The 16,159-nt window shown below is 47.0% G+C and overlaps 1 protein-coding gene across 5 annotated transcripts in view; it reads right to left on the bottom strand.

Annotated features, from left to right (window-relative positions):
• SLCO2B1 (solute carrier organic anion transporter family member 2B1) overlaps positions 1 to 16,159 on the bottom strand; it is a 218,952-nt gene that overhangs the window by 63,745 nt on the left and 139,048 nt on the right. For all 5 annotated transcript variants that reach the window (XM_077298837.1, XM_077298836.1, XM_077298835.1 and 2 more), the window contains exons 7-8: positions 10,174 to 10,304; positions 2,640 to 2,742 (exon numbers count right to left, since the gene is read on the bottom strand). In XM_077298837.1, the coding sequence (XP_077154952.1) occupies positions 2,640 to 2,742; positions 10,174 to 10,304 (234 nt within the window). The remainder of the gene's footprint in view (positions 1 to 2,639; positions 2,743 to 10,173; positions 10,305 to 16,159) is intronic.

The following is a 16,159-nucleotide window of genomic DNA, read 5'->3' as shown; positions in this document are numbered from 1 at the left end:
TGAATTTCTTTGGACCTTGAATATGACTGCTTATCCACAACCCGGCTATCCTGTGGTACAACCATTCAGAAATTTTTCTCTGCCTTCCAGAGAGATTAGCTAAGCTGCCATGGGTTGCAAACTTCTTGATTATGTTTCACTTCATGTACAAAGGAACATCCAGATCTCTGGAGATGGACTTGTAACCTTGAGATAGTTCATATTGCTTAACAAATTTTGGTTCTCAAGTCCTCAGACCGTTCTCTTCTCCTCCTTCTGTTCTTCATGCTTAGTGTAGAACACACAGACACAGTGTGATTTTCATATTTCCCACACCTGTTACTTGCCACAGGTGAGTGTGACCGAGCATTACATGCTTGACACAAAGTTGTTCACCCATGATTTTAGAAAGGTGCCAACAATTTTGTCCTGACCATTTTTGGGGTTTTGTGTAAAATTATGTCCAATTTTTTGTGTTGTTTCAATACACAAAAAGGAAATAAACATAGGACTAACAGAACATGGGGAATTGTAATAATTTTCTGGGAGAAATACTTCATTTTCTGGCACAATTTCAAGGGTGCCAACACTTTCGGCCATGACTGTATAGGCCACGCCGGCTGCTCACAGGAGCTCCACTGACTTGTCAGTGATCCAGACTGAATAAATCAAGATATTCTGAAAATATTGTTTCCATTTTTCATCGTTTGCAGACCAGTGACGTCTCCATCCTGTGATCTGCATAATTCCACCACTTTTCCTTGTTGGTGTCCTGACTCCAACATCGAGGGGCGTATATGCAGATTCTCATTGGTTAATATAATGACCTTGGTGTAGACGACGTCCCCTATGGAGAGAGCAGCCGGTGACGGAGGATATTACACATATAATGGAGCAAGCTATGACTGTATACACAGAGAGAAACAATGTATCACTGACTGTATCACTGATGTTTGTGAGACGCGGTGACTCAGGAGCGTGAGCTCTGACCGGCCGCCTCTGCCAGATGGCTCTGGGCGTTATTATGTCGCTATATTTGGGAAACCATAACAAATAGTTGTGAGATCAGTTGTAAATCTGTCCTGTTATTCATATTTACACATGAAGGAAGAAGCGTTTAACCCTTAAAAACCAGCGACCATCCACATTATGATTAACAATGTAGCGGTCGGCCGGCTTTCTTCTTCTTCCTCTTTTCCGGGGGCGGCTCTTTGTTTCCTTGTCAGTGAGACATCATCAGCTCCTACTGTATATTGCTGCATTACCGGGAGAATGGGAGGTGAGGAAAGGGAGAAAGGAACTGGGATCATGGTAGGGAAAATAGGAAAAGAAGATTGGGAGAGTACAAAAAAGGAAAAAAGGGAAGAACGAAAAACTAAAGAAACAGGACAAGAAAGGAAAGGGAAAAAAGGCAAGGAAAAGAAAAGGGAGGAAGAAGAGAAAAAGAAACAAGAAAGAATCTGAAGGAAAGATGAGAAGGACATTGAGGAGCAGGAGGAAAAGAAGGAAAAGGGGGGAAGAAAAAAATGGAATAGTAAATAAAAGAGAAAATGATTCAGGAAAAAGAAAGGGAGAGAGAAGAAAGTGATGTCATCGTACTGGAAATAAAAGAATGGAAAGTGAAAAAAGGGAACAGAAAGGAGAGGAAGGGTATGGAAAAGTGCCTGGAACATGGAAAGGGAAGGAGAAGGAAAAAGAAAGGGAGAAAGAAGGGAAAATGAAGGAGAAGAGGAAAATAAGATAAAGAGTAAGGCAAAAGAAAAACAGGAGGAAAGAGAATGAAAGTTGATAGGGAAGAGCGATAGAATGAAGGGAAAGAGGAGGAGATATGGAAAGTGAAAGGGAAGGGGAAAGGTGGAAAACAAATGAAAATAAAAAGATGAGGAGAAGGGGAAGAGATGAAAAAACGCACGTCAATGAAGTGGGAGGTAAAGGAAGGGAAATGTAGAAGAAAGGTGGAAGAGAGAGAAGAAGGGGAAGAGAAAAAAGAAAAAGCAAGGAAAAAGGAAAAAGGGATGTGAAAGAAAGGGAGTGAATGGAAAAGTGGAAGGGATGAGAAAAGGGAAGAAGAAAAAGAAAGGAAGATGAAGGGAAAAGGTAACAGAAACAGAATAGGAACAAAATGTAAAAGTATAAAGGGAAAAGGAAGAGAAGGGGAAGTGGAGAGTAACAGAAAGGGAAAGGAGAGGAAGGGAAAGGGGAGAAGGGTGGGAGAAAGGAAAATGGGAAAATGCCATAAAAAGTGACAGCAAAGTAAAAGGAGAGAAGAGAAGTGGAAAAGAAAGGGAAGTGAAGGAAAGTAGGAAGAAGAAAAAGAGAAATGGTCAAAGGAATTGTGAAAGGGAAAGCGTCATATTTAGTAACAGGAAAGTGAAAGAGGAGGAGAAGAGAGAAGAATTGGAGAAAGAGAGGAAAGAGGAAGGGTAGAAAAGAAAACATGAAGGGGACATAAAGTGAAGGAAAAACAAAAAAGGATGGTGAAAAGTATAAGGAAAAAGAAGAAAAATGAGGAACATTTCCCACCGCAGACAATCTATTCCCGCAGTTATCACAGGAAACCTTCCTACTTTCCATCCGATGTGTCTTATGTATGAACCCAGCCTTGCAGGGGTTAACAGAGTTCCTGGGGCAACATTACGGGGGGCAATGAGGTGCAGTACCTCTGATGAACTTTGCCAAGGACACGGGTTCACTGGTGTCAGGATCATTTTTGAAGGCGTCCATCAGGCCGGGCTTTCTCTCCTCCGCGCTCTCAATTGTAACCTGCAAGAAGAAGAAATCGAGAAGAATCTCAAGAGCCAAGAAAAGGAGCAGAGACGTCCACAGCGCACAGAAGGGTTAATAAGAGACGGAGGATGTCACAGACATTCATCATCATCATCGTCATCATCGTCATCGTCATCGTACATTCTGCTCCAGGATGTGGAACATAGGGGCCGCAGAGCTGAGCACGCTCCTATGTATGGGTACAGATAATGTAGTAGATGTCACCTGCAGTCCTATGTAACGCCACAGATAACACAGTGATAGCTCTCTGAGTACAGATAATGTAGTAGATGTCACCTGCAGTCCTATGTAACGCCACAGATAACACAGTGATAACTCTCTGAGTACAGATAATGCACTAGATGTCACCTGCAGTCCTATGTAACGCCACAGATAACACAGTGATAACTCTCTGAGTACAGATAATGCACTAGATGTCACCTGCAGTCCTATGTAACGCCACAGATAACACAGTGATAACTCTCTGAGTACAGATAATGCACTAGATGTCACCTGCAGTCCTATGTAACGCCACAGATAACACAGTGATAACTCTCTGAGTACAGATAATGTAGTAGATGTCACCTGCAGTCCTATGTAACACCACAGATAACACAGTGATAACTCTGAGTACAGATAATGTAGTAGATGTCACCTGCAGTCCTATGTAACGTCACAGATAACACAGTGATAACTCTCTGAGTACAGATAATGCACTAGATGTCACCTGCAGTCCTATGTAACGCCACAGATAACAGTGATAACTCTCTGAGTACAGATAATGTAGTAGATGTCACCTGCAGTCCTATGTAACACCACAGATAACACAGTGATAACTCTCTGAGTACAGATAATGTAGTAGATGTCACCTGCAGTCCTATGTAACACCACAGATAACACAGTGATAACTCTCTGAGTACAGATAATGTAGTAGATGTCACCTGTAGTCCTATGTAACACCACAGATAACACAGTGATAACTCTCTGAGTACAGATAATGCACTAGATGTCACCTGCAGTCCTATGTAACACCACAGATAACACAGTGATAACTCCGAGTACAGATAATGTAGTAGATGTCACCTGCAGTCCTATGTAACACCACAGATAACACAGTGATAACTGTCTGAGTGCAGATAATGTAATAGATGTCACCTGCAGTCCTATGTAACACCACAGATAACAGTGATAACTCTCTGAATACAGATAATGCAGTAGATGTCACCTGCAGTCCTATGTAACACCACAGATAACACAGTGATATCTCTGAGTACAGATAATGTAGTAGATGTCACCTGCAGTCCTATGTAACACCACAGATAACACAGTGATAACTCCCTGAGTACAGATAATGTAGTAGATGTCACCTGCAGTCCTATGTAACACCACATATAACACAGTGATAACTCTCTGAGTACAGATAATGTAGTAGATGTCACCTGCAGTCCTATGTAACACCACAGGTAACACAGTGATAACTATCCGAGTACAGATAATGTAGTAGATGTCACCTGCAGTCCTATGTAACACCACAGATAACACAGTGATCACTCTCTGAGTACAGATAATGTAGTAGATGTCACCTGCAGTCCTATGTAACACCACAGATAACACAGTGATAATTCTCTGAGTACAGATAATGTAGTAGATGTCACCTGCAGTCCTACGTAACACCACAGATAACACAGTGATAACTCCCTGAGTACAGATAATGTAGTAGATGTCACCTGCAGTCCTATGTAACACCACAGATAACACAGTGATAACTCTCTGAGTACAGATAATGTAGTAGATGTCACCTGCAGTCCTATGTAACACCACAGATAACAGTGATAACTCTCTGAATACAGATAATGTAGTAGATGTCACCTGCAGTCCTATGTAACACCACAGATAACAGAGTGATAACTCCCTGAGTACAGATCATGTAGTAGATGTCACCTGCAGTCCTATGTAAGACCTGCAGGGAGCGGCTGGTGCCGGCATCTCATGACAATCTCTGACAATATGTTCAGCAGGTTTCTTGGCGCTGTACAGCACTGTGCACACAGGACCCTTGTCCCCATGTGGCAGCGCAGTCATACAGGGCACAGCTGTCAGTGGAGCTCAGTGATCCGGTCACTGGTGATGTCACATAATATAGGACTGGTCAGTGCTGCGCCTTACGGATTAATACATCTTCCTCAAGAGCAGAAATCTCTCAGCTGAAGGTTCGGCATCAGAAGTAGTCAGCAGCGCAGCACGAGGCGCTGGTCGTGTTTGTAGCATTAATTTAACCAGATGTCTCTATAAATGTCACGTCTTGTCATTATTACCTACAGTATGTCCCTGTGCCTGTGTCAGTGGTTACTGGTCCTGGCAGTGGTTACTGGTCCTGGCAGTGATTACTGGTCCTGGCAGTGATTACTGGTCCTGTCAGTGATTACTGGTCCTGGCAGTGGTTACTGGTCCTGGCAGTGGTTACTGGTCCTGTCAGTGATTACTGGTCCTGTCAGTGATTACTGGTCCTGTCACCGATTACTGGTCCTGTCAGTGGTTACTGGTCCTGGCAGTGATTACTGGTCCTGGCAGTGATTACTGGTCCTGGCAGTAATTACTGGTCCTGGCAGTAATTACTGGTCCTGGCAGTGATTACTGGTCCTGGCAGTGATTACTGGTCCTGTCAGTGATTACTGGTCCTGTCACCGATTACTGGTCCTGTCACCGATTACTGGTCCTGGCAGTGATTACTGGTCCTGTCACCGATTACTGCTCCTGTCAGTGATTACTGCTCCTGTCACCGATTACTGGTCCTGGCAGTGATTACTGGTCCTGGCAGTGATTACTGGTCCTGTCAGTGATTACTGGTCCTGTCACCGATTACTGGTCCTGGCAGTGATTACTGGTCCTGGCAGTGATTACTGGTCCTGGCAGTGATTACTGGTCCTGTCAGTGATTACTGGTCCTGTCACCGATTACTGGTCCTGTCACCGATTACTGGTCCTGGCAGTGATTACTGGTCCTGGCAGTGATTACTGGTCCTGTCAGTGATTACTGGTCCTGTCACCGATTACTGGTCCTGTCAGTGATTACTGGTCCTGGCAGTGATTACTGGTCCTGTCACCGATTACTGCTCCTGTCAGTGATTACTGCTCCTGTCACCGATTACTGGTCCTGTCACCGATTACTGCTCCTGTCACCGATTACTGGTCCTGGCAGTGATTACTGGTCCTGTCAGTGATTACTGGTGCTGTCAGTGATTACTGGTCCTGTCACCGATTACTAGTCCTGTCAGTGATTACTGGTCCTGGCAGTGATTACTGGTCCTGGCAGTGATTACTGGTCCTGTCACCGATTACTGGTCCTGGCAGTGATTACTGGTCCTGTCAGTGATTACTGGTGCTGTCAGTGATTACTGGTCCTGGCAGTGATTACTAGTCCTGGCAGTGATTACTGGTCCTGTGAGTGATTACTGGTGCTGTCAGTGATTACTGGTCCTGGCAGTGATTACTGGTTCTGTCACCGATTACTGGTCCTGGCAGTGATTACTGGTCCTGTCACCGATTACTGGTCCTGTCACCGATTACTGGTCCTGGCAGTGATTACTAGTCCTGGCAGTGATTACTGGTCCTGTGAGTGATTACTGGTGCTGTCAGTGATTACTGGTCCTGTCACCGATTACTGGTCCTGGCAGTGATTACTAGTCCTGTCACCGATTACTGCTCCTGTGAGTGATTACTGGTGCTGTCAGTGATTACTGGTCCTGTCACCGATTACTGGTCCTGGCAGTGATTCTTGGTCCTGGCCTGCTATTGTGAGGCTGCAGATAACACCGGCCCCATAGTGTCGCGGTGACAATGGCGGCCGTCTCCCGGCTTCCCTGTTATTTTTCTGATCACAGATTGTAAACATTTACAGTCATTTGACTTTTTCTCCCAAATCTCTAAAATGAAGAAGTCAGACTCGCGTCGTCCTCCGCCACTTCCTCTTTACACTGACATTAGCCATCCAGATCATGTGCCAAAAGGCATTGTGCAAGTGTGTGCCTACTGCAGACGTAGCAGAGCTGAATGTGTCAGACACCCGCCTCTTATATCGAGTGGCCAGTGTTATTTGTGCACAAGATGTTCGGATAAGCCAGGTTGTGGCCCTCGGGTCACCTGGCCTTGTACCTAGTATGGACTCTATGGACAGTCATCTTCCTACGCTTCCTCCTCTCTGTGTGAGTGCCACAGGTGGGGTAGCCGACCCGAGGAGTTCTGACGTAACATCTGCCATTATCCCCGCGAGTCAGTGGAAGGGTGAGACTCTGTGATGTGCTCCATCTTGGGTATTGTGCTGGGACTGTTCTATGTGTTATCTGCCTGTTTTGTGGTTCAATAAAGTATTACCGCCCTGTTTTACCCTCACCCTGTGTTGTCTGAGTAGCGTTATGCCCACGTAAAAGGGAGAGCGGGCGTTAGGCGGGACGATCCCTGGTCCATGCGGTTCCAGCTAGAGGACCCTGGGGTGCCCGCCGACCTCCTGTGTCTTCACAACCAATATTAGAGGAGTTGCACCATCTGGGGCACAACCAATGTCTGGGGCACAATGTTGGGGAACGGTTTGGCAAAATGTATTTTTTGGGCACTTTTTTTTACCAGTTGTGCCGTCCATGTGGCATTTCTTTTAGACGTAGCCATACCTACTATGTGGCACAGTATTTGGGTACATCGTGACCCACAGAAGGTACAGCAAGAGGGGCAGATGGGGCAGCAAACAACACATAATATAGGCTAGAAGCAGGAAGGGGCATTTGTGTAAGTCAAATAAAAGGTGAGAAGAGAACTCGAAAAGTGAGGAACCAAGAAGTGTAGGCAGCAAAACCCACAGACACAAGTTGCGGCTGGGAGAAGTCATCATGGCGGTCTGGGCCAGAGGGGAAACAAAAGTGCCCACCTACAATCAGGGGGGATGCCACCTGTGGGTCACCTCTATGATCTGCAGGACTGTATGGTCACCGTGTGGTGGTAATATTCTAGAGTCAGATGTATAAAGGTCATGTTGTGGTAGTATTACTTATGCCTCTTAGGGAATATAACTTTCGAATAGTGACTGATTAGAATATATGGCATACAGCTGAGTTATAGCTACAATATTTCAATATTAAGGGCCACAGTTTTGTACTAGGTGCCACACTCCGACCTAAACCAGCTCTGGAAATAGACATTTAGTAGAAGGGCCCCATCCCCATGTCTAATGTCCGCCATTGGGTGTAGCAGGGCTCTTTGGGCTCCACGTGCCCATGTTTGTCTCCGTCCCTCCTTTCTCCCCCATATTTGCTTGTTACAGCTCTATCCATTACGCTGCACTCAGCAAAACAGACAAACCACAACTCGTTCTGCGCCCAAACACTGCAGACTCCAGGATCTCGTTCTCATCACGTGGCCGCGTTATGGAAGAACATTCAGAATGATCGGACATAGAAAGGTGTAAGGTCGGAGTAAGATTCTGGCTCCCCAGAAGTTTTACTGAAGCTCAGTTAGGGGATGTGCAAGATTGGACGACTCACGGGCTCCGGGACATGACTACATACAGAGGGGCAGCACATGTGGCTGCAGAGGGTCCATGGAGATGGGCTAATGGGGGGCTTACTACAGGTTGGTCTTGTCCTTATATTCATGGAGGTGACAATCTGCACAGGTGCTGAAATATTGCTAAAATGGAAAGCATAGACCCGGACCTAAGACCTGGACCTATGAGTGTGGGGGGTCAAGAAGCACCAAAACAAGTCTTAAAGGGAGTCTGGAAGCTGGCTTTCTTTAGCTATGTAATCCGACAGCAGCATGATGTAGAGACAGAGACCCTGATTCCAGCGATGTATCACATAGTTCACTGAGTGCAACAGTTGTGATAGAATCACTGTTTTTTCTACTTCAGATATAGCAGAGCTTGAATGCTGAGCTGTGTATAACCCCGCCCACACCACGGACAGCTGTGTATAACCCCGCCCACACCATGGCAGCTGTGTATAGCCACGCCCACACCACTGACAGCTGTGTATTACCCCGCCCACACCACTGACAGCTGAGTATAACCCCACCCATACCACCGACAGCTGTGTATAACCCCGCCCACACCACGGACAGCTGTGTATAACCCCGCCCACACCATGGCAGCTGTGTATAGCCACGCCCACACCACTGACAGCTGTGTATAACCCCGCCCACACCACTGACAGCTGTGTATAACCCCGCCCACACCACTGACAGCTGCGTATAACCCCGCCCACACTACTGACAGCTGTGTATAACCCCGCCCACACTACTGACAGCTGTGTATAACCCAGCCCACCATTGACAGCTGAGTATAACCCCACCCATACCACCGACAGCTGTGTATAACCCCGCCCACACCAATGACAGCTGTGTATAACCCCGCCCACACAACTGACAGCTGTGTATAACCCCGCCCACACCATTGACAGCTGAGTATAACCCCGCCCTTACCACTGACAGCTGGGTATAACCCCGCCCACACCATTGACAGCTGAGTATAACCCCGCCCACACCACTGACAGCTGTGTATAACCCCGCCCACACCATTGACAGCTGAGTATAACCCTGCCCACACCACTGACAGCTGAGTATAACCCTGCCCATAACATTGACAGCTGCATATAACCCCACCCCACACCATTGACAGCTGGATATAACCCCGCCCACACCACCAACAGCTGCGTATAACCCCGCCCACACCACAGACAGCTGTGTATAACCCCGCCCACACCATTGACAGCTGTCTATAACCCCGCCCACACCATTGATAGCTGGATATAACCCAGCCCACAAGACAGCAGCATATAACCCCGCCCACACCATTTACAGCTGCGTATAACCCCGCCCACACCAACGACAGCTGCTTATAACCCGCCCACACCACTATCCATTATCTATCTATTACCTATTATCTATTTATTATCTATCTATCATCTATCTATCTATTTCCACAATCAGTGATGGTTTGGGGAGCCATGTCATCTGCTGGTGGAGGTCCACTGTGTTTTATGAAGGCCAAAGTCAGCGCAGCCGTCTACCAGGACATTTTAGAGCTCTTCATGCTTCCCTCTGCCGACAAGCTTTTTGTAGATGGAAATGTCATTCTCCAGCAGGACTTGGCCCCTGTCCACACTGCCAAAAGTACCAATACCTGGTGTAAAAACAACAGTATCACTGGGCTTGATTGGCAGCAAACTCACCTGACCTTAACCCCATAGAGAATCTATAGAGTATTGTCAAGAGGAAGATGAGACACCAGACCCAACAATGCAGACGAGCTGAAGGCTGCTATCAAAGCAACCTGGGCTTCCATAACCCCTCAGCAGCGCCACAGGCTGATCTACCTATCTATCTTCCCTTCTGCATTGTAAGATGTGTGTAATTCAGTGTCCGGACATAAGATGGCAGTTACCTCTTTTGGCATTTCCCTGGGGAAGAAGAAGTAAGGAATGGAGGCCAGCGCTACAATGCTCGCTGCCACTATGAAGCCGAGCCACCAGGCTCCGATCCAGCGCGGGTCACTGGGAGTAAGAACTATTTCACCTATGAAACAAATGAAAAGCAATGATGAGCAGATTCCCGATTTCTTGTATTAATACAATTTTTATAATGAGGTTTTTTCTTTATTATTTTACAAAACTTTATTTTTTTCTCTATAATAAAGCCTTTTATGTCTGGACAAAAATAAGTGAAACCACTGCCAATGTCATGGAAGGTTTCATCATTAGAAAGACATTTTAAAAGGGTTAATCACAACTCATGAGATGGGTGAAACGAGAAGGACGGCTGCTTCAATACTGGGTAGTATCAAGCTTTGTGGGCTCACTGTGGGGGCATCACAATGTGTATAGATAATACTGTGTGGGGTTACTGAGGGGGTATCATACTGAGTATAGGTAGGATCATACTATGTGGGGGCACTGAGGGGGCGTCATACTGTGTATAGGTAGGATCATACTGTGTGGGGGCACTGAGGGGGCGTCATACTGTGTATAGGTAGGATCATACTGTGTGGGGGCACTGAGGGGGCATCATACTGAGTATAGGTAGGATCATACTATGTGAGGGTACTGAGGGGGCATCATACTGTGTATAGGTAGGATCATACTATGTGGGGGTACTGAGGGGGCATCATACTGTGTATAGGTAGGATCATACTATGTGAGGGTACTGAGGGGGTATCATACTGAGTATAGGTAGGATCATACTATGTGAGGGTACTGAGGGGCATCATACTGTGTATAGGTAGGGTCATGCTATGTGGGGGCACTGAGGGGGCATCATGCTGTGTATAGGTAGGATCATACTATGTGGGGGCACTGAGGGGGCATCATACTGTGTATAGGTAGGATCATACTATGTGGGGGTACTGAGGGGGTATCATACTGATTATAGGTAGGATCATACTATGTGAGGGTACTGAGGGGGCATCATACTGTGTATAAGTAGGATCATACTATGTGAGGGTACTGAGGGGGTATCATACTGAGTATAGGTAGGATCATACTATGTGGGGGTACTGAGGGGGCATCATACTGTGTATAAGTAGGATCATACTATGTGGGGGTACTGAGGGGGCATCATACTGTGTATAGGTAGGATCATACTGTGTGGGGGCACTGGGGGGCATCATACTGTGTATAGGTAGGATCATACTGTGTGGGGGCACTGAGGGGGCATCATACTGTGTATAGGTAGGATCATACTATGTGGGAGCACTGAGGGGGCATCATACTGTGTATAGGTAGGATCATACTGTGTGGGGGCACTGGGGGGCATCATACTATGTATAGGTAGGATCATACTATGTGGGAGCACTGAGGGGGCATCATACTGTGTATAGGTAGGATCATACTGTGTGGGGGCACTGAGGGGGCATCATACTGTGTATAGGTAGGATTATACTGTGTGAGGGTACTGAGGGGCATCATACTGTATATAGGTAGGATTATACTGTGTGGGGGCACTGGGGGATCATACTGAGTTTAGGTAGGATCATACTATGTGGGGGTACTGAGGGGGTATCATACTGTGTATAGGTAGGATCATACTATGTGAGGGTACTGAGGGGGCATCATACTGTGTACAGGTAGGATCATACTATGTGAGGGTACTGAGGGGGTATCATACTGAGTATAGGTAGGATCATACTATGTGGGGGCACTGAGGGGCATCATACTGTGTATAGGTAGGATCATACTATGTGAGGGTACTGAGGGGGTATCATACTGAGTATAGGTAGGATTATACTGTGTGGGGGCACTGGGGGATCATACTGAGTTTAGGTAGGATCATACTATGTGGGGGTACTGAGGGGGTATCATACTGTGTATAGGTAGGATCATACTATGTGAGGGTACTGAGGGGGCATCATACTGTGTACAGGTAGGATCATACTATGTGAGGGTACTGAGGGGGTATCATACTGAGTATAGGTAGGATCATACTATGTGGGGGCACTGAGGGGCATCATACTGTGTATAGGTAGGATCATACTATGTGAGGGTACTGAGGGGGTATCATACTGAGTATAGGTAGGATCATACTATGTGAGGGTACTGAGGGGCATCATACTGTGTATAGGTAGGGTCATGCTATGTGGGGGCACTGAGGGGGCATCATGCTGTGTATAGGTAGGATCATACTATGTGGGGGCACTGAGGGGGCATCATACTGTGTATAGGTAGGATCATACTATGTGGGGGTACTGAGGGGGTATCATACTGATTATAGGTAGGATCATACTATGTGAGGGTACTGAGGGGGCATCATACTGTGTATAAGTAGGATCATACTAAGTGAGGGTACTGAGGGGGTATCATACTGAGTATAGGTAGGATCATACTATGTGGGGGTACTGAGGGGGCATCATACTGTGTATAAGTAGGATCATACTATGTGGGGGTACTGAGGGGGCATCATACTGTGTATAGGTAGGATCATACTGTGTGGGGGCACTGGGGGGCATCATACTGTGTATAGGTAGGATCATACTGTGTGGGGGCACTGAGGGGGCATCATACTGTGTATAGGTAGGATCATACTATGTGGGAGCACTGAGGGGGCATCATACTGTGTATAGGTAGGATCATACTGTGTGGGGGCACTGGGGGGCATCATACTATGTATAGGTAGGATCATACTATGTGGGAGCACTGAGGGGGCATCATACTGTGTATAGGTAGGATCATACTGTGTGGGGGCACTGAGGGGGCATCATACTGTGTATAGGTAGGATTATACTGTGTGAGGGTACTGAGGGGCATCATACTGTATATAGGTAGGATTATACTGTGTGGGGGCACTGGGGGATCATACTGAGTTTAGGTAGGATCATACTATGTGGGGGTACTGAGGGGGTATCATACTGTGTATAGGTAGGATCATACTATGTGAGGGTACTGAGGGGGCATCATACTGTGTACAGGTAGGATCATACTATGTGAGGGTACTGAGGGGGTATCATACTGAGTATAGGTAGGATCATACTATGTGGGGGCACTGAGGGGCATCATACTGTGTATAGGTAGGATCATACTATGTGAGGGTACTGAGGGGGTATCATACTGAGTATAGGTAGGATCATACTATGTGAGGGTACTGAGGGGGTATCATACTGTGTATAGGTAGGATCATACTATGTGGGGGCACTGAGGGGGCATCATACTGTGTATAGGTAGGATCATGCTATGTGGGGGCACTAAGGGGGCATCATACTGTGTATAGGTAGGCTCATACTATGTGGGGGCACTGAGGGGCATCATACTGTGTATAGGTAGGATCATACTGTGTGGGGGCACTGAGGGGGCATCATACTGTGTATAGGTAGGCTCATACTATGTGGGGGCACTGAGGGGCATCATACTGTGTATAGGTAGGATCATACTATGTGAGGGTACTGAGGGGGTATCATACTGAGTATAGGTAGGATCATACTATGTGGGGGCACTGAGGGGGCATCATACTGTGTATAAGTAGGATCATACTATGTGGGGGTACTGAGGGGGCATCATACTGTGTATAGGTAGGATCATACTGTGTGGGGGCACTGGGGGGCATCATACTGTGTATAGGTAGGATCATACTGTGTGGGGGCACTGAGGGGGCATCATACTGTGTATAGGTAGGATCATACTATGTGGGAGCACTGAGGGGGCATCATACTGTGTATAGGTAGGATCATACTGTGTGGGGGCACTGGGGGGCATCATACTATGTATAGGTAGGATCATACTATGTGGGAGCACTGAGGGGGCATCATACTGTGTATAGGTAGGATCATACTGTGTGGGGGCACTGAGGGGGCATCATACTGTGTATAGGTAGGATTATACTGTGTGAGGGTACTGAGGGGCATCATACTGTATATAGGTAGGATTATACTGTGTGGGGGCACTGGGGGATCATACTGAGTATAGGTAGGATCATACTATGTGGGGGTACTGAGGGGGTATCATACTGTGTATAGGTAGGATCATACTATGTGAGGGTACTGAGGGGGCATCATACTGTGTACAGGTAGGATCATACTATGTGGGGGCACTGAGGGGCATCATACTGTGTATAGGTAGGATCATACTATGTGAGGGTACTGAGGGGGTATCATACTGAGTATAGGTAGGATCATACTATGTGAGGGTACTGAGGGGGTATCATACTGTGTATAGGTAGGATCATACTATGTGGGGGCACTGAGGGGGCATCATACTGTGTATAGGTAGGATCATGCTATGTGGGGGCACTGAGGGGCATCATACTGTGTATAGGTAGGCTCATACTATGTGGGGGCACTGAGGGGCATCATACTGTGTATAGGTAGGATCATACTATGTGGGGGCACTGAGGGGGCATCATACTGTGTATAGGTAGGATCATGCTATGTGGGGGCACTGAGGGGGCATCATACTGTGTATAGGTAGGATCATACTATGTGGGGGCACTGAGGGGGCATCATACTGAGTATAGGTAGGATCATACTATGTGGGGGCACTGAGGGGGCATCATACTGTGTATAGGTAGGATCATACTATGTGGGGGCACTGAGGGGGCATCATACTGTGTATAGGTAGGATTATACTGTGTGGGGCACTGAGGGGGTATCATACTGTGTATAGGTAGGATCATACTATGTGAGGGTACTGAGGGGGTATCATACTGAGTATAGGTAGGATCATACTATGTGGGGGCACTGAGGGGGCATCATACTGTGTATAGGTAGGATCATGCTATGTGGGGGCACTGAGGGGGCATCATACTGTGTATAGGTAGGATCATACTATGTGGGGGCACTGAGGGGGCATCATACTGAGTATAGGTAGGATCATACTATGTGGGGGCACTGAGGGGGCATCATACTGTGTATAGGTAGGATCATACTATGTGGGGGCACTGAGGGGGCATCATACTGTGTATAGGTAGGATTATACTGTGTGGGGCACTGAGGGGGTATCATACTGTGTATAGGTAGGATCATACTATGTGAGGGTACTGAGGGGGTATCATACTGAGTATAGGTAGGATCATACTATGTGGGGGCACTGAGGGGGCATCATACTGTGTATAAGTAGGATCATACTATGTGGGGGTACTGAGGGGGCATCATACTGTGTATAGGTAGGATCATACTATGTGGGAGCACTGAGGGGGCATCATACTGTGTATAGGTAGGATCATGCTGTGTGGGGGCACTGAGGGGGCATCATACTGTGTATAGGTAGGGTCATGCTATGTGGGGGCACTGAGGGGCATCATACTGTGTATAGGTAGGATCATACTATGTGGGGGCACTGAGGGGGCATCATACTGTGTATAGGTAGGATCATACTATGTGGGGGCACTGAGGGGCATCATACTGTATATAGGTAGGATTATACTGTGTGGGGGCACTGAGGGGCATCATACTGTGTATAGGTAGGATCATACTGTGTGGGGGCACTGAGGGGCATCATACTGTGTATAGGTAGGGTCATGCTATGTGGGAGCACTGGGGGATCATACTGTGTATAGGTAGGATCATACTATGTGGGGGCACTGAGGGGCATCATACTGTGTATAGTTAGGATCATACTATGTGGGGGCACTGAGGGGGCATCATACTGTGTATAGGTAGGATCATACTATGTGGGGGCACTGAGGGGCATCATACTGTATATAGGTAGGATTATACTGTGTGGGGGCACTGAGGGGCATCATACTGTGTATAGGTAGGATCATACTGTGTGGGGGCACTGAGGGGCATCATACTGTGTATAGGTAGGATCATACTATGTGGGGGCACTGAGGGGGCATCATGCTGTGTATAGGTAGGGTCATGCTATGTGGGGGCACTGGGGGATCATACTGTGTATAGGTAGGATCATACTATGTGGGGGCACTGAGGGGGCATCATACTGAGTATA

Source organism: Ranitomeya variabilis, chromosome 3 (assembly GCF_051348905.1).
Source record: "Ranitomeya variabilis isolate aRanVar5 chromosome 3, aRanVar5.hap1, whole genome shotgun sequence".
In the NCBI taxonomy this organism is placed as follows: Eukaryota; Metazoa; Chordata; class Amphibia; order Anura; family Dendrobatidae; genus Ranitomeya; species Ranitomeya variabilis.
The sequence above is the reverse complement of the archived record's forward strand: the minus strand, read 5'-3'. Positions and strand labels throughout refer to the sequence as shown.